At 56.7% G+C, this 23,802-nt stretch overlaps 1 protein-coding gene across 2 annotated transcripts; it reads left to right on the top strand.

The window, feature by feature from the left end:
• The first annotated feature begins 3,277 nt into the window (after window positions 1–3,277).
• Window positions 3,278–22,144, top strand: TRAF7 (TNF receptor associated factor 7). 2 transcript variants are annotated; one of them, XM_026054042.1, is made up of 20 exons: window positions 3,278–3,384; window positions 3,711–3,768; window positions 4,858–4,949; window positions 7,675–7,791; window positions 9,011–9,103; window positions 10,763–10,796; window positions 11,941–12,124; window positions 12,809–12,943; window positions 13,806–14,023; window positions 14,145–14,218; window positions 15,191–15,239; window positions 15,762–15,889; window positions 16,975–17,057; window positions 17,459–17,498; window positions 17,918–18,034; window positions 19,201–19,323; window positions 20,428–20,547; window positions 20,750–20,881; window positions 21,113–21,232; window positions 21,440–22,144. In XM_026054042.1, exons 1-20 carry the CDS (start codon window positions 3,304–3,306, stop codon window positions 21,452–21,454), a joined length of 2,013 nt encoding a protein of 670 aa, XP_025909827.1. In that variant the 5' UTR covers window positions 3,278–3,303; the 3' UTR covers window positions 21,455–22,144. The 2 variants fall into 2 exon arrangements, with proteins under 2 accessions (XP_025909827.1, XP_025909829.1); XM_026054044.1 differs by lacking the exons at window positions 3,278–3,384; window positions 3,711–3,768; window positions 4,858–4,949 and adding an exon at window positions 7,364–7,451.
• Window positions 22,145–23,802: the final 1,658 nt, after the last annotated feature.

Genomic DNA, 23,802 nt, shown 5'->3' with positions numbered 1-23,802 from the left:
GGCCCCGCGCCGGGCCCCGCGCCCGGGAGGCCCTTGCGCGGCCCCCCCGCCCAGCCCCGCCAGGCCACGGCGCGCAGGCTGCCCGCGCTCGGCACCGCTGGGCTCTAGGCTGGGCTTAGCGAGGGTTTGTGCGCGGGAGGAGCGGCCAGACGCTGGGGCAGGCTGCCCGGGGAGGTGCCGGCGTCGCCTCCCTGGCGCTGCTCCGCAAGCGTGCGGACGGGGCGCGGGGGGACCAGGTCTAGCGGGGTGGTTTGTGGCTGGGCTCGCTCTCGAAGGGCTTTTCCCCCGCAGTGGCTGTGTGAGTCCATTCCCCTGCCCTGCCGTGTTGCACCAGCGCGGGGCTTCTCCGCTTGGGCAATAGCATTTCCCCGATGTGCCAGCGCTGTGGAGGAAGTGTAAAGAGGAAGAGGAGCTCGTGTCTCTTACCGTCCAACGCGTGGCCAGGGCCCTCAGGAAATGTCCCCAGGCCGCCCCATGTCCCCCCGCGCTGCCCCGGCACGGGGCCCTGCTCTGCCGCCCGTGGGACGGCACCGGTGGCCGGGCGGGAGGAGCGGGACGCGCGGCCGACGCTCACGGGCTGCCCCGTGCGCAGGGCCTGGCCCTTGGCAGCTCTCCTGGCACCTTTGTTGGGGGTGTTGCCCCCAGGCACCGCGCTTTGCCCAAGGGCCTTTCCCCCACGCCTGCCCTGAGAGCGTCCCCAGCACGAAGCACTGTCACCGTGTCCCCAAGAGCGCGAGTCCTGCCCCGCGGGAAGCTGCCTCCGAGATAAGACTGCCCCGCTGTCTCTTTTTCTCTCTTCTATCAAAAATGCTGCCGCTGCCCGCAGCGAGCTCGGGACCGGGCTCCTGGGCACCGTGCAGGCGCTGGGGCTGTGCTGGGGAGGAGCAGCCGGCACCGTCCCGGGAGCTCTTGGCAGAGCGGGAGGGACCCGTGATGGCCTCGTGTTGCTGCCGGCGCTGCCCTTGCCCGGTGCCGTGCACGGGGGCACGAGGCAGTTCCTGCAGGACCGCGAGGTCCGAGGTGTCTGTCCCTGAGGTGTCTGTCCCGCTGCGCTCTGCACCTGCGGTAGTGCCCGGTCCTGCGCCCAGTGATGCTGCAAGGCTGCTCAGGCTGTTGCTCGTCCTCGTGCTTTCTCTGTTCCGGTGTGCTCCATGCTGAGTGCTTTCCCATTGCCTTTTCAAGTCTCCCCTTGAACAGAATATACGGAATATGCTGAAAACAGGAGGATGAAGCATTTGCCTGGATCTGAACACAGCCAGCAGGTTCAGTAAGGACACGCTTCCTTCCTTTCCCTATGGGGACCTTGCTTGCGGTAAAACTCCTCAGAGCATCCGATAGGGCAGTTTTCCTGGCGCTGCCAAGGGTGGCGAGGTGGGACTTTGTCCTTCCCTTTTCCTGGGAGCAGTGCTGGATGCACCGGGTCTGTGCGGAGCTGCCCAAGTTCTCCGAGGAGGAATCCAGGTGGATCCTCCGCCTCCGCCCCAGCGTGGGAGGGAGACGGGGCGGCTGCCACGCTCCAGAGCGGTGATTTCAGCAGCTTCCTGCCCGCCAAGCCCTGTCCTGTGCGTCAGGTGCCAGCCGCCCGCCAGTCCCTGAACTCCTGAGAATCCCCCAGGCCGGGTCCTGGTCCCGGCTTCGGTGCCATCTGCCTGCGCTGCTGCCAGCAGTGCCGCGGTGACCACGGCCGCCCCGCGGAGCCGACTGCTCCTGTGCAGGCCGAGCAGCCTGCAGGAGGCTGCCGAGCGGGCACCTGCTTTTGTTCCTTGTTGGGGATCGTTTCGCTAAGGAAGTGAAGCCGTTTACCACCTGGCCCATGGGGCAGCCGCGCGGATTCGGGCAGGAGCGGCGTCCCTGAGGGGTTGAATGGCCAGGGTGGGTTCCCCCAACGGGGGTCAGCAGCTGAACTACCTGCGATGCCCATAGTCCCCCAGCTCCTGCTGCCCTCTGTGCTCCGAGGGACCATCAGAGCAGTCAAAGGGCCCCGATGGCAACACGCGAACGTCCCGCGTGCTGGGAGGCGGTGTCCGCGGGCAGGAGCCCGGCGCTGCCTCCTCCCGCGGCTCCCGGGCCGCTCTGGCAGCTCTGCCTCGCCTCTCCGAAGGGATCTGGCTCTGCAGGGCCTGGTGCAGTGCTCACGTGTGCACAGGAACGTGGTCCGGATCTCTTGTTCCCTCTCTTGTGTGGGGGGAAGGAGGGCTGGCTTTTGCCTCCTATTTTACAAGAGTTGGGACGTGGGCGCAGTGATTCCCGGGCTGGGCTTCGACAGAGCACCGGCCAAGGGCACCTCTGTCCCACGGGAGGTTTGTGGGGAGGAGAGCGCCGTGCGGGGTCTGCTGTGGAGGAGCCAGCGCGGTGGCCACCCGGCCAGGACCAAGTGCCGGCGCTTCCCGAGGCCGGGAATTCGGAGCCGACTGGCTACGGGGCAGCAGGCTCCCTCAGAGCGCCCTGTGCTGCTGCTTGGCTCCTGCCCGGCGCTGGGATTCTGGCAGCATTTTAGCAAACCTTTTTTGGCCTGTCTGTCCTCACTGCAGATGTCTGTCTGTTTAGCGCTTGGACTCTGCTGCTGGTGGGAGATACCAAGATTTAACTCTTCCTTGGACAGGAAGGGATCTTTCCGTCGGGATCGCTGCTGAGCAGCTTGGTCCTGAGCGCGGGGTCCCTGTATGTGTGGAGGGGCTGGACAGGCCGTGGGGACAAGTGGCCCCCGGCAGCTGCCGGGACGAAAAGGCCCCTTGGGGTCCCTGTTGCTGCTGAATCCCTGTCTCTCTGCTGGAAACTTGTGTCGAGGGCAGGAGCTGCTCCCTGCAGCGGATCCATCCCTGCTGCCGGGCTCTGCAGCGGTTCCCGACAGCTTTGCCAGGACACTCGCATGGATTTGCACCTCCAGCACTGTCCCTGCAGCTCCTCTCTGGAAAGGGCTGCTGCCTGCGAGGATGGGGACGCCGTCTTTCTTGGCGTAGTCTCCCCAGAAACCGCATCTTCTCTTAAAACAGTCACACTCTTGTAAAAGCAGCTGGTGATTATGAGTGTTCCAGTATCTGGGTGATCAGGCTGTTGTTTTAAAAGATACCTGATCACATTAAATATGCTGAGCACTCACCCCAGGATGGTTTGGAGGGACCTGCCTCTGGCTTGCTGGCTGCCTCAGGAAGCCCAGGCTCGTGTGGCTTTGGGTAATGATGCTCGGGGAGCACCGGGGCATTCGGAGCTGCCTGCGCGGGACGGTGCCTGCGACGCCTCACGCTCCCTTTCTGTCTTCCCGCAGAGCCGACTTCCCATGACTAACAAGTGCTGGGCTGGATTATGAGCTCAAGCAAGAGCAGTCGCTACAATCGTTTCTCCAGTGGCACAACAACCATCGCTGCTCAGGAAAACACTAACGGGGTAAGGCCTGGAGCAGGGGCGGGAGCCAGGGCTGCTTCTCATCTCATCCTTTCCTTAGGGAAAATAAAGAGAGCTGCTGGCAATTTGGCACTTTCTACTGCCTAAAAATAACAGTATTCCCAGGTGAAACTTGGGAATGTGCATTATATACGTATATTCAAGGGAATGTGCCACATGCTCTGGGTGTCCCTGCTGGAGCGGCGGGTTGGACTAGGTGATCTCTAGAGGTCCCTTCCGCCCGTAACCGTTCTGTGATTCTGTGAAGTATCAGGTCTTTATTTGTGCTGGGCTGCTCCCCGCTGACCATCGTTCTGTCCATGTTTCAGACGAGAATGGAAACGACCTTCGGGCCGGCCTACTCTGCCGTGACGACCATCACCAAGGGTGAGCGCCTCTCGGGTGGGCAGCCCCTGTCCTGCCCGCCGAGGGGGCCCGAGTCCTGCCCCTGTCGCTGGTTCGTTCCCCGCTCACGCAGCTCCCGGAGAATCACTGCGTGCTCGTTGCAGCCGGGTGCTATCTTTAGCACCACGGCCCCGCCGTTATTTGATCGTGGCATCTGATCACCAGGCACGATGGAGACGAGTATGTGCAGAAATGTCTTTACAGTGCCACTGGGAAGCCCGTGCTGAAATCAGGATGGTGCAGCAGGGTTTGCTGCACAGCTCAGTCCCAAATTCTGTTTCTCCCTGGGACTTCTGGCTCAATCATTGTCAGAACTGAAAATTTCCATCTTCCCTTTCTACCTAAATGTGAATCACACTGGACGCTTTGGTTGAAACCCCTATGGCTGTTCTTAGCTCAGACAGGAGGGGTTGCAAGTATACCTGCTCATTTAGAAATCCGGTGCTTTTTTCCTGAAAGCCCAGCAGGCGGGAGAGATCTGAGCCCTGGCGGCGGGGTGGATGGAGGAAGAGGTTTGGCTTCATTTTGGGATAAAAATGCTTTTACTTTAGTAAAGATAAAAAACACTGATTTAGATACAGAAATGAACAACTGCCTGGGGGAAGGTTTTGGATTACATTTGTACAGGACTTGAGGCTCAAGATATTCCTGGATATTTACATTTACATTTTAACGTAAGGCAGTAATATGATCTTCATAAATATATTTCCAGTTTAGCTTAGCATGCTGTCCTTGTTATAAAATATCCAGACCTCCTTTGATCTAAGGATCTTTTTATGGGTGTCTGAGGTGTGCAGGAGTATAAAGTTTCCTCCTAATCTTTTTTTAAACTTAAGGGCCTGGTGGAATGCTGTCTGGGCTCCCTTCTGGGCGAGCCACCCTCAAAGGCTTGCGTGTATTCCAGCAAGCCAGCAGCGAGCGGGACAGTCCTGCCAGCACTGATGTGTCCAGGTCAAAAACTGGAGTGAGGGAATCCCTAGTCTCTTCCAAGGAAAACTTAGAGCTCCAGAGAGGCCTGGAGCTTGGCAGTGCTTCCGAGGGCCTGACTGGTTCTTTCTCTTTGCTTTAAAGCTGACGGGACCAACACTTTCAAGCAGCATCGTCGGACGCCGTCGTCCTCCAGCACGCTCACGTACTCCCCGCGGGACGAGGACGATGGCATGGTAGGTGCTGCAGGAGCCCCTCCGGGGTGGCACCGCTGTCCCTGTCCCCACGGAGAGGTGCCTGGTGCTCCCACAGCCCTCCCTGCCCGGGAGCAGGGGAGCCCAGCACCCTGGGCACTGGGCTGGTGCTGCTGGGCTCGTTGTTGGACTGGCTTCAATATTGTACATGCTCAAAGTCCAACCCAGCAGTGCAGCCGTCCCCACCACCAGGACTGGAAAATCCTTTCTGCTTTCCCCTCCAAATGGCGCTTTGGACCATCTGGAGATTATGTCAGGGAGTCTCCTCACACAAACCCTTCCATCCCACTGTGCCTGTCCAGAAAAGCTCCTTCCTGCCTCACACACTCCGAGGAACTTCTCTTTTGGGGTTTAGTGATCCTGCAGCTTTGAGGGTTGACCGCTTAAAGAGATCAACTGAAGCTAAGATGATAAATGAATTATGTTAAGTTCAACTAATCAATCAATTCAGTTAAATCAAGAGCAGTGGCCAGAAAGCAAATCTCAGCAAACAGGCAGCACTGATGCCTGGATCTTCCAGTGTCCCAGGGCTCGAGTCACTTGTAACCACAAGTGCCAGTTTAGATTTGAGCTCGTGAGTAGATTCTTCATATTGAGCAAGTGTTTGTAAAGTTGGGGGTAGCCAGGCTGCTTATCAGGTTACGAGATGCAGCTTCTGAGCCCGGGATAAGTGGATCAGGGCCGCTGATTAAGAGGCACTGGCAGAGACGGGTGGCAGTGACAGTACGGAGCTACCACACTTCTTAAAATAAATTTGATACCACATTGCCAAGCGGTTTATCGTCAGCATCCTATAAAGTCCCTTCTGCTGCCTGGGGAGCTCGCTGTGTTTTGTGTGAGCACGTGCTTGTTTCTCGAGAGGTTCTTTGAGTGTGCGGCCTGCGTCCTTGGCAGATGCAGCTCTGCATGGCCCCGCTGCCGCCGTGGAGCTGCAGCACCGGTGCAGTGAGCACGGGGCTGCTGGACTCAACGCTGGGCTCACCATGCCCCTGCCATGAGAGGGACGGGTGAAACAAAACAGGTGGAGGCTTTGCCAGGGGAGCTCGGGGCCTTAGACCTGGCTGTGTCTGGCAGCGAGGCTCCCTGACGCCTTTGCAGGCCGCAGAGTGGCAGAGCGAGACGACAGCCAGGAATGAGGGAGCCCCGGTGCTCCTGGGCACTCTCAGCCCACAGCCCCTGGGTGCCAAGCAGCATCAAGCACAAACAGCCAGCAGGGTGGCGCCTGGTCCGGGGAGCCTGGAGCCGGCGGCGCGAGGTCCTCACAAAGCAGAAGCGCCGCGGCCCTGCTCCGCCGGCGCCCCAGACAAACTCTCACTAACCTCTTTGTGCAACTTCCTTTGCTTTGTCAAGAAATAATCCGGGATTTCCCTTCCTGATCGCTGAGTCTTCCTGCCTCCAGAAGCTGCCAGAGGCTTGTGAGCACGGAGACAGCTGGAGGCAGCAGAGCCCTCCCAGGCCTGCCCCCCTGCTCTTCCTTCTGTTTCTAAAGCTGCTGCTAATGAAACCAAAAGCAGGGCAGGGCTGTGTGTGCAAGGGCAGGGCTGTGTGCTCAAGGTGGGGATTGCTGGAGCCTCCGCCTCGGCTGCCCCGAAACGGGGCACGTGTTCCGGCACCGTCACTCTGGTTATTTTAATAACTCCTGCTACTAGTGAGGGAAGTAATAAATTCGGTGGGTAGATGCACAACATTGATTGACCTTGTCACAGCCGTTCCTCCTCAAGGCTTACGTGTTTAGTCAGCCAGCGTGCCTTCTTCATGCAGAAAAAAGAGTTTTACCCTTGGGCTTCTAAGCAGATGCAGCATTTCTAAGCTACTAGCTTGGAAAACGCCAGAAGGCAGAGGCACGTGAAGAACCTGTGGAGTCTTGGATGGGTCTTCTGGAGGCCAACAAGAACCGCTTTGGCCTCCAGTGTATTCTCTAGGAAGGGTGCTCTGTGATGTTCCCCCTGCATCTTTTCTTGTTGAATTTCCTAGCTGGCTTCTTGCAGCCTTGTCCGTCCTTGGAGATGACGTTGCACTCGTTCATCCATGGCAAACACACAAAATGCACCTTGGGAAGCTCAGGTCGGACAGTAGGGAAGAACCTTCTAGCCGGTCCCCTCTTGTTGTGAGGAGCTTGTTGCAGTTCTGCCGAGTTGCACGTTCGGGATGTGGCTCTGCTTAATATTCCCAGGGCAGCATCCCGGCGAGGGCAGTGCCCGGGATGCGCAGGCGCTGCGAGGGGCCGGGATTGGTGCGCGGAGCCGCTCGGCTCTGCCCTCGCGCACAGGAAGCGACACAGCGAGGCTCTTGCTGAATTGAATAGAAGGAAGTCTCCACACTTACGCAAAGAAATTTGGCAGCGGGCAGATAGCGAGTGGAACAACAAGTGCTGCTGCAGGGATTGTAGCAATTGTGGGACCCGGTAGCTGTTTCTGGGGGCGATTTTCAAAGCTTTCTGTGAAGGATTAGTTCTTCCAAGCGGTTGCTTTGCATGGCGGCACGGTGAGTACACGAATGTTGGGGAGCACTGGGTGCCTGGTGCTGGGTGCCGGGCTCGCCGAGCTGCGCCCAGCCTGCCCAGCGCTCCCGAGAAGGGCTCCCGGCCGCGCGGCGCTAGGGCACCCGCGAGGATCGCTGGGGAACGGCGGAACTGGGGTCTGTGCACACGCCTCTGGAGCAGGGGCCCTGCTTGCAGTAACGAGGGTTGTTTTTTATCTCTTCAAAGCCTCCGATCAACACTCCACGTCGCTCCGACTCTGCTATCTCCGTCCGCTCGCTGCACTCCGAGTCCAACATGTCCTTGCGCTCAACGTTCTCACTCCATGAGGAAGAGGAGGAGCCAGTAGGTATTTGGGATTGTCTCAAGGAGCAGGGTTAGGAAATCCACTGTCATAGGAGTAACTTGATGAACTGCTTTGAGTATGTAGAGTTGTCACAGACAGATTTGGGCAGTGTCTGAGTCTTTGGTGGTTGGGAGCCTGGCAGTTGGGTTTTAAATTTGGGTTTAATCTGTTTTTAGTGTTGTTGTGACCACTGAGTTCTGCAAGACACTTTGCTTCCTTCTGTGCCATTTCCTCATGTGTAAAGAAGGGGCAGTGGTGACGGTGGGGACAGTGGTGGAGCCCTTCTGCTTCTCGGAGAAGTTGCGAGTCTGCAGTCGTGCGTGACCCGGCTCTGCTGCAGAGCAGGCAGCAGTTGCAGAGCTTTAGGCTGCTGCTCTAGCCCGAGACGGCAAGAAAAACACGATTCTAACGGGTTTACACAATTGTAACGACACAATTGTAAACCCCAGGGGGGTGCAAGGAATTGTCTGCGTGTGACTGTCTGTAGTTGGAGGACACTTTCAAGCAGAGCTTAGCTTGTGGCCCAGTGACTAACCCCAGACTGGGCACAGGGAATGCCACAGATCTGGGATAAAAGCGCAGGAGCTCGGAGGGTTGTGTGTGCAGCGTTGCGAGCAGCACGGGATGAAAAAGCAGCCTGAGCCACAGGGATTGATTTGGAAATCTCCGAACTGCGGAGCCCAGTGCCGGGGGCAGCCAGAGCCAGGGCTCTTAGCTGGTAAAAAGCTACATGGGACGGGCCCATGTGGGAGCAGCAGATGAAAGAGCCCTTCTTCAGGGCGATTCAAAAACCCCAAAGGGCAAATTGTTTTAAAACCATTTCTGGGCTTCAGGCTCAGTGCCCGTGACGTCTGCAGCAGCACTGTTGAGCCTGGCTGAGCAAAGCGTGGCAGCCAGCGCTGCTGCCACCGTTCCGATGACTGGAGTCTTTCTAGCAAAATAGCTCTCGCAGTTTGTTGTGAGGGACCGTGACCCTACCAGACACCAATAGCCCTGGGCTGTGATGAGCTGAGGGTCTCTCTCCATTCCCAAGTTTGCTTCTCCCCTGCCCCATAAATCCTGGCAATCAGCAGATCCAGGCCGAGTGTCTTTGGAGATAATGAAAGTCTCCGTGCGCCCTGTCCGTGCTGAGCCCCCGCGGGCTGCGTCCCCTGCGCGGGCACGGGGAGGCCCCAGCTGAGCCGGGCGCTGTCTCTGCCTCTCTGCCCTCCTCTTCAGGAGCCGCTGGTGTTTGCTGAGCAGCCGTCCGTGAAGCTGTGCTGCCAGCTCTGCTGCAGCGTGTTCAAGGACCCTGTCATCACAACCTGTGGGGTAAGGAAGCACCTCTCAGTCATGAGCTGGGACTGCACAGATGGCCCCTGGGACTTGGAGCAAGGGCCCTGCCTGTCCCCAGTGACCAGCACATGGGAGCTCGATGGGGCCGGGACCGGCGCGGGGTCCTGTAGGAATGTGCAGGTTTCCGCAGGGCTGCTCAGAGGGTGCAGGGCAAAGGCTGGAGCTGCCTCCAGGCTGGGCTGCCTTCCCAGCAGAGCTGGGCTGGGCTGCCAGCCTCCTTATCCTGGCCTAGATCATCCTCCCCGGTGCTGCTTCAGCTGCCTTTGCAGTTCCCCATTCCCTGTGCTGGAGGCTCTGCAGAATTCAGTCACCTCCCGGGAGCAGCTGTGCAATTCCGGCCCAGAAACAGCCACTCTTCACCTGGGAGGAAAGTGTTTCCTTTAGAACAGGAATGGCTCGAAGCTTAATTTGTGGGATGCTTAGAAAGGGAACTGAGATCATCTAGTGAAGTGCACAGAGTATTATGAATATTCTTCTATATTCCATTTGATTAGGATTTTAATCAAAACTGTTTATTATTCCTGCTTCTGTGCTACATGGGAAGGAAGGTGGCTCTGTCTCTGCAGTGCTTGTAAAGTGCTGCAGGTCCCTAGGCTGGAGCTGTAGCAACACATGCAGCAAGCAGGGTTGTTTGTTGCATTGGGAGTGCTGCATCTGCAGGTGCTGGGTGTTGTGATGGTTCTTCTGCCACCATTTCAGTAACCAACTCCTCACAGAGATGCTGAGATTTGCTAGGGGAAATTCAGGGGGAAATTCTGCTGCAGGAAACAGACTGGCTTCATTTGCAGCCCTGGTTTGGCAGCCCTGGAGAGAGCACAGAGGGAGCAAGGAGAGAGCACCGCGCAGCTGTGCAGGGCAGGAAGCCCTGAGCAGGGCTGCAGATAACAGCTCTGCAGGGGGGACTTGCAGCCTTCCCAGCGCTGCTGCCAAGCCCTGATGCCATTCCCAGGAATGCAGCTGAGGAGGCCCCGGGGCTCCACAGGGCAAGTCTGGGACCTGTGAAATATTGCAGCTTTGTTCCTTTCTTTATGGTCCTTAGAAGGTTAGGCTGAAATTGCAGCTTTTGCCACACATTTCTGCTGTAAGCGTGGAAATAGAGGTGTCTAAGTTAGCCTGATTTACAGTGCAGGGCTACAAGGCAGCTGTCCATTGCACAGACAGCAGGCCAACTTCAGCTAGGGTAGGAGAGCTACATACCTGTGGTAAGAAGACTGGCCAAACATGAGGTGGGGAGGCCAGACTGGAGGCCCTGCAGGGAGATGAGAGGAGTAACAGGTTTCTGCACTGGAGACCCATGTAGGCTTCGAGGGCAGGAGTATGAGTGTGGCAGGACGTGTCGGTGGCCCTGTTCTGTACCTGATCCTGGGCAATGAAGAGCACTCAGAGCTTCCAAGCATGTCCTTGGTGTTCCTCAAGAGCTGGTGCTGGGTGGGAGCTGTCTCTGCCAGGGCAGTGCTCTGCCATGCAGGCCCCTGTGTGTCCTGTGCCCCAGGCTGGTGGCACAGGAGCTAGAAAGCAGGCAGGACAGCAGCAGGGCCCCTGGGTCACAGGTTTGGGGTCTCCCCCCTGGCCCATCCGTAGCCACGTTTCTGTGACACCGCTGACTGACACTGCTGCTCCTCTTTGTCTCCCCAGCACACGTTCTGTAGAAGATGTGCCTTAACATCTGGTGAGTACAGCGCTATTCTTGTGTGACACACTCCAAAATGCTCTTATGTTTGTGTTTCTTTGCTTTCTCTTAAAAAGAAACCTGCAGAGAGGTGTCTGAACATCCTGAAACAAGCCCTATGTCTCAGGCTGCCACTGCAGTGATGAGGGCCTGGGGCTTGGGTAGGTGCCTGAGCTCTAATGCGGTGCAAACAGAGCAGCCTCCGGAAGGGAAGCTTTCCGTGGCTGCCTGTCCAGGGAACGGGAGCCTGTGTTTGGCAGAGACCCCTCACACCACTCCTGTGCCATCCCGTTAGTGCCAGCCCGCCTCGCTGCCGGATTCAGTGTGAGGCAGCTCGCAGAGCCCACGAGTCTGCCTGCTGGTCTGGCGGAACCAGCTCCCCTTTGGTTTGAACTCTGTGCTACAAAAATGCTTTATTTGGCACAAGAATCTCGAGCCTTTGTCCATCTTGAAAAGCCACTGGGGAGCATAAAGACAAGTAGCTGGTGTTACCAGAGCAGCAAGCCCTGAGGAAGCTCCCTGAGCGCTCAGGCAAAACAGCAGCTCTCCCTACTCGAGGTGTTTGTCTTTCACGTGTGAAAGGTCCCTCTGCTTTGCGTGCTGACTTCTGTCACCGTGTTGTGCTGCATCAGTCCCAGCCGAGGGATTTGTAGCGGAAGGCTTTGGAGTCGCAATCCTGGGTTGCTCAGTATTATTCCTGCCTTCCAAGCTTGTGTCTTTGCCCCGGGCTGTGTTGATGCATCCGTGTGTGCTCGTGGGCACTGGTGGAGCTGAGCCCAAGGCTTGGATGGGGGAAGAGGTTATGGGACATTAGCTGATTTGTGGTCACTGCCTGTGAATACTCTTGTACTTCAGCACTCCAGGGTAGTCTGAATTAGTGTGTCCTCTTTCATTGAGAATTAGCTTGAGTTAGCATGGATTAATGTAGACTGTAAGCTGTCTACCTGCTTCGACACAAAACACAGCTGGCGGCCCGTGTGTGAATATTCATGCCTTGTCCCATTGTGACCGGTAGAGAATTAGGCATCTCTGCCAGAGAAGGCAAAAAGAAGCATATCTCTGCACAGAGACTTTTTACAAGGCTCCTACAGTGTCTCAGCCCTCGCTGACTCTCTCCCCTTTTCCTTGTATTCCCTGCTGGCAGAGAAGTGCCCCGTGGACAACGCCAAGCTGACCGTCGTGGTGAACAACATCGCGGTGGCCGAGCAGATTGGGGAGCTCTTTATTCACTGCAAATACGGCTGCCGGGCCGCAGCCAGCAGCAAGCCCGCGGCCTTCGAGGTGGACCCCCGCGGCTGCCCCTTCACCATCAAACTGAGCGCCAGGAAGTAAGTGCCTCTGAGCAGAGGCAGCCCCTCCGGGGAGAGGGCAGCGCTGCCCGCACTGTGTGCTCGTAGCTGTGCTGCCCTGTGGCTCCTGGGCACACGGCAGCTCCCCTGGTCCTGCGGGAGTGCTCTGCTGGGAAGAGGCAGGGTGGCTGGAGGGGACAGTTCTTTCCACTGCTTCTCAGTGTGCTGGGCTCAGGAAGAGGATGCTCTTCTCTGCTCACAGCTCCAAGTGCCTCCCTATCAGGACAGGGGATGCACTATGAAAGAAACCACCTTGCATCTGGAGTGAAACACTGTGGCCCTTCTCAAGCAGGGACCTAGTGATTCTTTTTGTGGGAAAAGAGTTATCTAGTTGTGTCCCAGGCATAAAATCCTCCTTCCCCGTCCTGCCTGCGTTTGCCCTCTTACCTGTGGCCCACAGCCGTTGTCTTTTGTGGAGAGCGATCCGGAGGCTCAGAGATCAGCGCAGAAGTAGACGCTCCCTGCATAAACGTGGCCTCATTACTCTCTACGTTATGGCCAAAGGAGAACTTAAAGCTGTAATTGTAGTCCTTAGAGCAGGAGGGTTTTTATTGCCTGACAGGCTCATGGGGCTGGTTTGACCCTCTCCTAATGATCTGTGTCATTTCCAATAATTTTTGCTTCCTGCTGATTTTCCCTTCTTTTGCTTTCCTCCGTGGACAGAGATCATGAAAGCAGCTGTGATTACAGGCCAGTTCGCTGTCCCAATAACCCCAGCTGCCCACCTCTCCTCAAAATGAATCTGGAGGCCCATCTCAAAGAATGTGAACACATAAAGTGTCCCCACTCCAAATACGGGTAAGGAACTGGGAAGAACGCAATGAGCTGATTTTGGGCTGATTTCTGGGTACTATGGCTTTGGGATAGCCCCACACGTCAAGGGCTCTCCCTGGTGCTGTGTACTCGACTGAGACTGAAAGCAGGATTGTGGGGATTACCAAAGCTGAGCTTCTTGTTAAGAACAGGTAGGTCACAGTGCCCAGCTGTGGAACCTGCTGGCAGCAGAAGCAATGGGTGAGATGTCTACGCAGAAAAAGCAGCTGGATGGGAAACGGAGCAGTGGAAAGATGAGGCAGAAGTCCCACACGGAGGAGGCTGAGTACAAGAGAAATGCAAGGACCATCTTTCAGCTCAGCCCTTCTTGGAAGTGCTGATCAGTCCCAGAGGGTTGATTGCCCCCCAGGCAGAAGTGCAGCCCAGGCAAGGGCTCCCTGCATGGTGCACAGCTGAGGTGACTCGTAGGAAGAGGTGCAGAGCAAGACATGCCCTGATGGAGTTGCCTTGACTCCCTGCCATGCTGCTGGCCCAAGCAGCTGCAGTCTGTTGGTGGTTTTCACAACTCTTGGATGGGACTCCCAGTGAGCACGTGGAGTGACGTGATTTTTTGACTCTTGCCCAAGATCTACTGCTCCATGCAACTTCCTAGACAGATGGACAGACAGTTTGGCTTAGGGCAAGGACCCCAGCTGGAAGGAGGGCAGCTGCTTGGGCTCTCTGTTGCCCTGCAGTTACCTGCACCCAGCCAGGCAGTGACCTGCAGTGCTGTTGCCCCTCCTAAAGGAGTGGAACGGCTGGGGATCTGCACAGGCGTCAGAGCCCTCTCTCAGAAGTGGTATGGTATGAGCCCTGCTTCAGACAGCGTTGTGTCCCCTCCTTGCAGGTGTACGTTCATAGGAAATCAGGACACTTATGAGACCCACTTGGAGACCTGCAAGTTTGAGGGTCTCAAGGAGTTCCTGCAGCAGACGGATGATCGCTTCCATGAGATGCAGGTGGCAATGGCCCAGAAGGACCAGGAAATTGCCTTCCTGCGCTCCATGCTGGGCAAGCTCTCAGAGAAGATTGACCAGCTGGAGAAAAACCTGGAGCTCAAATTTGGTGAGTCTGCCCTGGTGAACCCTGTGATCAGCATGTTAGGGACAGCTCTTTGGTAGGGTTGGGCTTTTCAGGGCTCCCTGATGGACTCTGCACTGAACATGGGCTTCTCCATCTCTTGTAGATGTGCTGGATGAGAACCAGAGCAAGCTGAGCGAGGACCTCATGGAGTTCCGCAGGGATGCCTCCATGCTCAACGTGAGCCCCGGGCCTGTTTGGAGCGGGGAGTGGGCCCCTGTTGAGTGGGGCTTGCACAGAGTTCACCGCTGGCCATGCCTCTGGCCAGGCTTCTCCTGTGGTGGGGAAGGCTTTGGGATTCCTCTCCTTGCAGGCTCTGCTCAATCCCGGTTTGTCCCTGCTGCAGCTGGGGTCTCTGTGCAGCTGTCCTTTAGGCTGAGCTAGTGGAGCTCCACAAGGCAGCTCAGCAAGCGCATGCTGGGCACTGTCTTAGCTGGTTCAGCTGCCTTTGCTCAGCCTCGTGCTGAGAGCAGCAGAGCCAGAGCAAAGAACATCTGCTGTAAGGAGAGAGCCCTCTTCTCCAAAGCTTGGGCATTCCTGTATCTTTGTGTTAGCTCTGAATGCCGCGTTCTTCTCTCTGCCTGTGGAGGAAGCATGGCGGTGAACTAACAAGCATGGAGTGAGAGATGTCTCCTGGTTTTGGGCATTGTTCTGCACTGACGCTGGATAGATGTTCGTTCTGATTCAGGTGGACTGCATCCCCCTAGATGTGCTGATGAGGAGGGGCCAGCCTTGGCTTACCTAGGCACACTAATGAGAAGGGTCACAATGGAGGGAACTGTGAGAAGACCTTCCAGTTCTTCTCCAGAAAGGTGGACTCCAAGAACCCAACTCAACAAGCAGCCCCAAAACTGATGTGATTATTTTTAGTGATTCTGTGAATGGCAGAACAAGGGTGGCATTTTCTGGAAGGTTTTCCTGGGTGTACCTAGCTGAAGGGATTAGATATGAGATGTGGAGATGAGCACATGCAGCCCAGGGCAGGAGGCCTCTCTGTCCTGTTGCCTCCCCAGAATCAGCTGCTAAGGGAAGATCTTACAGGGAGCCAAAGGCACGAGGGGTTTCAGCAGGGGAGGGGGGCAGTGTTAAAGCTCAGGAGGGCAGGTGAGTCTGGACGGCTCTGTAGCTCATGCAGCTCCTTCTGTCTTCCAGGATGAACTTTCTCATATTAATGCTCGGCTCAACATGGGCATCCTAGGATGTGAGTATGCACATGGTTTCCATTTGCTTGGGCTTGTTTCGGGGTGTTGTACTGGTGAACATGGTCTTCCCAGTAAAGCTCGGTCATGGATTGTGCAAAGTGCCAGTTGTCTCTGGGTGCATCAGTGACGTGTCTATAGAATCACCCCTGTTGCAGGGAGGAAATACTGGTGGGAGACCTTTGGTCAGAAACAGTGGCTGAAGAGGGGCTTGCAGCACTTCAGGGTTATCAGCTGCTGGGAGGAGATGTCAAGGGAAGTGGTGGGTCCCGCATCTCTGCCTTCCCTAGGTCCAGTCTGAGAGGGGCATTAGGTCCTGGGGGCTCAAAGCAGTGATAACTGGGTGGTGGCCTATGAGGGTGGGATGTGTGGCCAAGCAAGACGGGTCTCATGGTTCCTTCTGAACTAAAACAGTACAAAGAGCGAGGTGGCCCTGCCAGGACAGAGCTGGGAGACCTCTGCTCTCTGAACTCACAGTGTCTTGGCTCCTTCTCCCACTCTTACCTGCCCTTTCATGTCCTTAGCCTACGACCCTCAGCAGATCTTCAAGTGCAAGGGCACCTTTGTGGGGCACCAGGGCCCCGTGTGGTGTTTGTGCGTTTACTCCATAGGAGACTTGCTCTTCAGTGGCTCTTCAGACAAAACCATTAAGGTAAGAGCTTCACCCCTGCCACGTGTCCTTTGCCATTGTGAAAGTGCTCCAGGTAGGACAGGAGCTTTGCAGTTCCAGGATGCTTCACTTCCCAGAGTTTCTCCTGTAATTTTAAATGAGCTTTTGCAATTATAGTTGGGGAAAAAAAAGTATTTTTCAGTTTTTCTGTAAGGAAATATTATCTGGTAATGATACCAGGAGACAAACAGTGGCTTTTGTGAAGCTCTGATTAGGATCTCATTCATGCCACTTGTGTTTTCAATTTGCCTGGTGTCTAAGCCTATTTCAGCCTCTAATTTTTAAAAAGTTTCCTGTTATAAAAAACTTCTCAGGAAAAAAATCCCGATATATATATTTTTTTCCATGTTACAGCATATTTGTTTTTCTTTGTCCTGTTTTCAGTAACTCAGACCAACATCAGTGCTTCAGTGCAACCCGACTAGCAGTTCCCTGTGTCACTGTGGGGCTGCTGGTGCCAGTGGGGAGCGCAGCCCCAGCCGAGCAGGACTGTTGTGCCCAGCCCTGCCAGCAGCAAGGCTTGGGTTTAGTTAGTTAGTTATGTTGAGAGAGAGAGAACCAAGAGACAAATGGAAGCAAATGGGCGTGTATATTTTATTGCAAGAAAACAGCTTCCCGCACGGTCCTGAGTGCCCTGCACACGCTGTGCCCAGCCCCGCAAGCCCCAGTTCACACGGTCTCTCTCCTGGGAGACCCGTGACTGCTCCTAGGGAGCAGGGGAGCCCGAGCTGAGCCGATGGAGCCCTGGGCACGGTGTGCGGATTGCCAAAGCTGCTGCTTTGGTCTCGTGCTGTTCTCCTTGGGCCTGTGCTGTGGCGGGCAGTGCTGGACGGGGCTCTGCTGTGTGCTGCTCTTCAGTGTCACTGGGTATCTGCAGCCTGCCCCGTTGCAGTGAATCTCCTTTGCTGACACGCTTCTCTGTGCCCGGGCGCAGGAAGGCAGGTGCTGGCCAAGGGGCCCCTTCCTCGTTCCGTGCTCCTGGGGCTCCGCTGCCTTCCTGCGCAGCCCCCAGCTGCCCCCGAGCGCGCGTGTGAGCCCATCCGCCGCTCACTCCTGTTTCCTGTTAGGTGTGGGACACCTGCACCACATACAAGTGCCAAAAGACCTTGGAGGGTCACGATGGAATTGTACTGGCTCTCTGCATCCAGGGGTGAGTGGAGCTGGCAGCTGCCCCTGCCCGAGAAGGGGGGTCACGAGCAGAGCCCGAGGGTCCCCTCAGCACCCCTTAAAATTCACTCCATAGAGCAGCGTGTACCAGCGTTGCATGTGCACTGGGATGAGGGTGGAGGGGCTGGGAGGCCGAGGTGCTCACGAAATCCCTGACCCCATGAACCCCTTGGTGAAACTCATTTTTTGCCCCAAAGTGCCGCTCCCTGGGCTTCCTGTTGTGGCCCCTGCTCGCAGGGGTGCTGAGCGGCCGCTCGGGGCCCGGCCCGGCTCTCGTTGGCCGGCGAGGCTGTGCGGCCGCGGCCACGGCCCGGCGCGGAGCCTGGGAACGCGCGAGCCCCTGCGCCCCTCGCTGACCTCCTTTTGTTTTCGGTGACGTTCCAGGAACAAGCTGTACAGTGGCTCTGCTGACTGCACCATTATTGTGAGTATCCTGCACCCCGCTCAGCCCAGGGACTGAGATGTGGGATTTACAGCCAGCCCCCTGCAGAGTTGGCACCCGCAGCCTTTTTCTGCGCAGCTCTGCAGTTCCTGGTGCAGTGGGAATGATATCCCACGTGCACCGTGTCCATGGCCTGTGGCCAGGCTGCCCATGGGCTGCATTTGGGTGCTTCCTTCCAGCTAGATTTCCTCAAGGGTCCTCCCTGGGAGCGAGTGCTGTGAGGAGGGGCCTGGGGGAGGGTGGCCAGGCCTAATCGGGCCAGGACAGCAGCTCCCTCCATGTGCCCTGTCCTGCTCTGCACTCTGCTCCTGTTCTGCCTTCGGCAGCAAACACGGAGGTGTCCAGCACCCGGGGCCTGCTCTGCCCCCAGCCCTCACGGACTCTGTGCTCCTCCTTTGCAGGTGTGGGATATTCAAAACCTGCAGAAAGTGAACACGATCCGAGCACACGACAATCCTGTTTGCACTTTGGTCTCCTCGCACAACATGCTGTTCAGCGGCTCTCTCAAAGCCATCAAGGTAGAGCTGCGAGATGGTTCCCGCTGACCTGCTTGTTGACTGATGGGTCAGGCTTTCAGGCAGCAGTTCCCAGGCGGGAAGAAAAAGGCACTTTGGTCTTAGGTGACCTTGTTGTTTCCCTGTCCTGAGCTCCACAGAGAAGCCAGCACTGCAGAGCTTCATCCAATGCTCAGTGCTGAAGGCAGAGGTGTTCTGAACCTGGGTGAAAAGACTTGTGTCTTATACATCTGTGAAGCTGAGAGAGCAAGTGGAGTGTGTTGGCAGTGCCTGGGTTTGTGCTTCCTTGGGCTCCCAACAGACTTACTCAGGCCATTGGGAATTGTTCCTGGGATCCAGATCTGGGATGCAGAATTGGCTGTGTTTTTAGGCTGCTGATTTGAAAGCCCCTCCAAAGGATCTCGAAGCTGCATCTTTTCCTAAAGCGTATGGAAATCAGGGAGCAGCTTTGCAAGTTGCCCTTTAAAGTCTTGGCCAGATTCCCTTGCTTCTGCTTCCAGCTCCTGGTGAGACAGCTGATGGGATTGTCCTTTTGGAAAAGGGCGCATGCTCTTTTCTTTATCCAAGGCCTGGAGTAGTTCAGCTGTTTGGAGGGTGCTTGGGCCTTGGAAAAGCAATGAGACAGAGCTGTTGGGGAGAAGGTGGGAGCCTTTATTTTTGCCATCCACAGCCTCTATTTGCCTGCGGAGCAGTGCAGGGCCGGGGCTCTGTTTGTAAGAGCAGTGCGGGAGCCTCTGGGCTTCCCTGCGCACCGGGGGCTCGGCTGGGCTGCCCCGAGCAGTGGGAAGGGCGCCCTGCCCACGCCGGCAGCGGCAGGGCCAGGGAGGTCTCTGCTCTGCGGGTCGGGTTTAGGTGTCCCAGCCCGTGGCTCTGCAGGCCACAGGGGTCTGTGCAGGAGGCGGTGCGGCTCCAAGCCCCTCTGGGAACGTGCTTGTTCAGCACAGATTTGGGGGCGTTATGTGTAAGGCAACAGGCTCAGTTGGTTCCCGTGGGGCCGGAAAGTCAGCTCAGGGTTCCGCTAGGCCAGGCCTTGTGCTGGCTTGGTGCAGAGGTGGGCGGCGGACCAGCCCCGAGGAGCTGCTCTTATCCAAGAACTGACCTGTTCTGCACCAGCACTGCCCAGTCCCACGTGTGTGTGTGCTACGTGTATCTGCTTGTGCCTTCCACAGGTCTGGGATATTGTGGGTACCGAGCTCAAGCTGAAAAAGGAGCTGACAGGTCTGAATCACTGGGTGCGAGCGCTGGTGGCTTCTCAGAACTATCTCTACAGCGGATCCTACCAAACAATCAAGGTGGGACCCTCGCTCTGGTGACAGCTGTCCGTGCTCTGCAGGCTCCGTAAAAGCCTCTGTCCCGCAGCGTGCTCTGGTTGTGCAGGACAAGAGGCTGCTGCTGGGGCTCCAGAGCAGTGGCTGACGTGTCCGAGCCCTCCAAGGCCGGGCTGGGGCTGCTCCTTGCATGGGGCTGCTCCCTGGGACAGGCGGCCCCGCGCACCGCCCTGCAGCTGCCGCAGCCTTATCAGCACTGACAGGCCTGCTGATAAGAGGGAAGGTCACTGTCTGGCTGCAGCGCTACCATTAATCTGCGTGTGGTTTCCGACGCGCTCTCATCTGTGCTGGCTCAGCCTTTGATGAATAGCTCACCTCTCGGCACCTGCGTGGCGCCGGCGAACCTGGCGCTTCCCTTCTCGGGGTTAACAGATCCCAGCTGTTTTGCCTGCGTCAGTGTCCAGTGCCGTCCAGGCTGTGTGTGCACACGTGTGTATAGTCGCTCACACAAGGTGTGCAATCTCTGCAGCATTTCCAGCCTGCACGTTCAAAGTTGGGCAGCTAAATTAGAACATTCCCAGCTGGACAGATTTGTCCTTAAGGATGTCAGCTGGGCACACATGGAGCCAAACTTAACTCCCTTCATGGCTGGAGAACAGCTTCTTGGCTCTGAAATTGTATCTCCAGGGCTTCTGGAGGGAAGCCTTCTACACCTTCAGTTCTCCTGAAAGAACCCACACTCCTTCCTACACTTCCTGTCCCCTCACTCTACAGCGCTTCCAAGAAAGGGATTACTGAATTTAATCCAGCTTTTGGCACCAACACATAATGATGTGCCAGGGAGCAGGCTGCAGCCATTACTCACCCAAGCTGCCCCCTCACTGATAGAGTCGGGCAGTGGCTTCGTAGACTTGTCACTGTCACACATGAGGGTGGAAGGGTTGGGTTGTTGGTAGCAGAAGTGACCGATTCTCTACCCAGAGGCAGCAAAAAGTGTCAGTGCTCAATGAGGACAGCCCAGGAGGCTCCCAGTTCTTGGTCTCAGTGTCAACGTAACGAGGGAGCTCCATCCTGGAGCAGGGTCCCTGCACGGGTCTCATCCTGCCTTTGCTCTGGTGCCCCTTTCAGATCTGGGACATCCGGAACTTGGAGTGTGTCCACGTGCTGCAGACGTCAGGAGGCAGCGTCTACTCCATCGCCGTGACAAACCACCACATCGTGTGTGGCACCTACGAGAACCTCATCCATGTAAGTGCTGTGGGTTTGGTGCGTTCGTTGGCCTGGGGGAGAGGACAAAATGGGTGGCGAGGCTGGGCCCCCCAGGCTCTTGGTGGCACACGCAGAGCACGGGCGCACAGCCCATCCTGGAGATGTGGGCCACGGTGGGCAGCACTGTGGAGGAGGAGCTCGCGGCCTGCAGCTCCACACTGTCCTTGTGCTGCACCCTCAGGTCTGGGATATCGAGACAAAGGAGCAGGTCCGCACGCTGACGGGCCACGTGGGAACAGTCTACGCCCTCGCTGTCATCTCCACGCCGGATCAAACCAAAGTCTTCAGTGCATCCTATGACCGGTCTCTCAGGGTACGTCTTTGGGGGGTGCAGACAGCAGGGTCCTGCCCTTGGCCTTGTGGGGAGGGTGTGTGGCCCGGAGGGAGCGGGACGACGGGGAGCCCTCACCCCTGCGTGCCGCCCGGCCCGTGTCCAGTTAGTGTCACCTGGCTCGAAGCCTGTGGCTCTCGGCATCTCCGTGCCTGGAGCTGGGGTCTGTGCCAGGGTCCTGTGCTTCTCCTTCACGCCTCCTGTGTGCTGCAGGTGTGGAGCATGGACAACATGATCTGCACGCAGACCCTGCTGCGGCACCAGGGCAGCGTCACGGCCCTCGCGGTCTCCAGGGGCCGCCTCTTCTCCGGCGCCGTGGACAGCACCGTGAAGGTTGGTTTTCCCAGGCTTCTCCTTGATGGTTCGGTCTCTTCTCATGCTGGAACTGGGGCATTGAAGGAGCTAGGGTTGAACAAACATCGCAGAAGGTCTAGCCCCTAGCAGGGATGCTGAAAGCCCCCAGGGGCCTGCAGAGCCAACAAAGCCCCTGGGGCTGCTCTGCACGTCGCTGCCACGGGCTCCTCTCGTCTCTCCCCGCAGGTCTGGACGTGCTAGTGAGAGCCCCGCGCTGGTCCTGCACCCCGAGAGACCAACGCGTCCTCCCTCCGCTGCCTGCTGCAGGACTAGCACCACTACACGACACCACTGCGGCGGCAGCCACCGCCTGCGGCCTCCCGTGGCCACTGTGCCACCACAGGGACCCCGAGGGTGGCTCCCGCCACGGCCCAGGTGTCACTCCCATCTGCCATATTTATTGGGGACTGCAGAGAAGCTGCTCTGGTGCCGAACCTTCCTCCCCACCAGCTCCCTCCTCCGCACGGACGGGGACTGTCGTCGGGAGCGAGGGGCCAGCACGGAGCCGGGCGGCCTCGGCCGGCGGCAGGACTGAGGCAGGAGCCGGCCGGGAAGGGCTGAGCCCGGGGCTGCTGCTCCCTTGTACATGGTAGAACGTTAGGCCTTGCCTGGTGGGGTCTCCAACCCTTTTCTGTCTCTCGTATTTAATTTTACTGCCACAATGTCAGGCTGATCCAGTTGGGAAGAGGTGTTTTCTTGAGTAACCAGGTACGATTTTTATGCCACAGCTAGTTCTCAAATCAAGTAACACAAGTCCATGGTTCACCACCCTGTAATAATGGTCTCCACATTAAAAAGACTCCGTTGCATTTTTACTCACATTTTCTACTGTTTTTAAGATTGTAATATAGATTTGATTATTTCTTCATTGACAATAAAAGTGGAAAGAGTTGTTGCGGCCAGTGTGAGTTATTGCCAGCGGCCGCCCCGCACTGGTGCCCGTGTCCAGGGTTGCACCCACGATGTTCCCTGCGCGCTCCTCGCTTGCAGCCCTCGCCTCCTCCTGCAGCAGCCGCCAGGACAGCGCGGACGGCGCGTTCACCCCTACGCCCTGCTGCGACTGCCGCAGGGACCCGCCGTGTCCCCGGGCACGAGCTGCTCCCGAGGAGCAGCGCTCGCCTCCGCTCCTGGCGCCCAGAGGATCCCGAGCACCATGTCCCCAGAGCCCGGGCACAGCCGGACCCGCAGCGAGGCCCCAGCGGGGCTGGCACCAAGGTGGGCTCCCGCGGCACCCCGGTCCCGTGTCACCCAGCTTGCACAGGCAAGCGGCAACCCCGGGCTTTGGGTCACAAACAGCGGTGGCAGCCTCGCAGGGTTTTATTTTTTTATTGTTTTTCTTTAAATATTGGTTGCCAGACTTCGTATAGGAGCAAACTTCTCACAGCACCACGAGCCATCTACTATTCAGAATAGGAAGAATAAGACGAGTAGAGGTGAAATCTAAGCACAGAAGAGCAGGGAAAAGCACCAAGATGCATAGCTTGACAGATGGGATACAATACAGAGTCCATAACTTAATCATAAAAAATATATATGTATATATCCATCATGTAGAACTTTATGGATTTTTTTTTAAGATACATATTTTTTTTTCTTTTGAACAGATATTTTCAGGCGGGTGATTTTTTTTTTTTGTTATTTTTAAAGTCTTTTTTGTTTTTTTTTAAAGAAATTTCAAAGTTGTGCCAAACACATCTGGATCAGCGAACACAACGGGAGAGAGAGCAGTCTGTAACGCCTCGAGAAAAGAAAAGGAACAGCAACACTTGGTCTTGGAGCCACAAGCAAAGAAAGGCATTCATCAGAAGGGAAGCGCCGGAACCAGCCTCCGGCTCCGCTTTGCACAGGACGCTAGAGCCGCGCGAGCGGCGCCCGCGCACGGGCACCGGCGCCCGCGGGCGCACGCACACCCACACACGCACGCACGCGACGAACGCCGGGGGGAAAGTGGGCAACCCAAACCTGGAGACACCCCAAAAGAAATGAAACACCTTCGGGAGAAGAGTGAACGAAAACCTCCGTAAAACAAGGCACATCCTTTGTGTTCTTAACTGTGTAAAAATAAAGAAGTTACACTCAATTGGAACAGAAGACCCCAAACAGAACTGGTCGCACGTACCGTCCAACAAGATAAAGGTATAGAGTTGTGCTACTCTTAGAATGAGTTTGCCACAAGACACACAGCTTAGTATAATCTAATAGTTTTTCTCAAGCTAAAATCCAGTTTCTCTTGTTTTTTTTTTTTTTAAACTGCTTTATATATAATTGCTAATATTTTTAAATCTTTTAAATATATATTTGTTAAAGTTTATTCTTTTTATTATTTTTGGAAGTGGGGGGGAAATCTGCTTTATATCTTTTCTTTTTCTTCCCCTCCAATAAATTAATACTTCTGTATAGCTTATTACTGGCGGCTGGCCGGGGGCGCGAGCAGCGGGGCCCGGGCTCTGCTGCCCCGCGCCCTGGAGCAGGGCTCGTGCTGCCCGTTTCAACCCAAACTACCCCAAAATCCCCCGTCCCCGCAGCGGAGCCGCCGAGCGAGCGCCGGG

This window comes from Nothoprocta perdicaria, unplaced genomic scaffold (assembly GCF_003342845.1).
Source record: "Nothoprocta perdicaria isolate Ctin4 unplaced genomic scaffold, notPer1 scaffold_12, whole genome shotgun sequence".
Lineage (NCBI taxonomy): Eukaryota > Metazoa > Chordata > Aves > Tinamiformes > Tinamidae > Nothoprocta > Nothoprocta perdicaria.
This window is presented reverse-complemented; position numbering and strand designations above follow the sequence as displayed.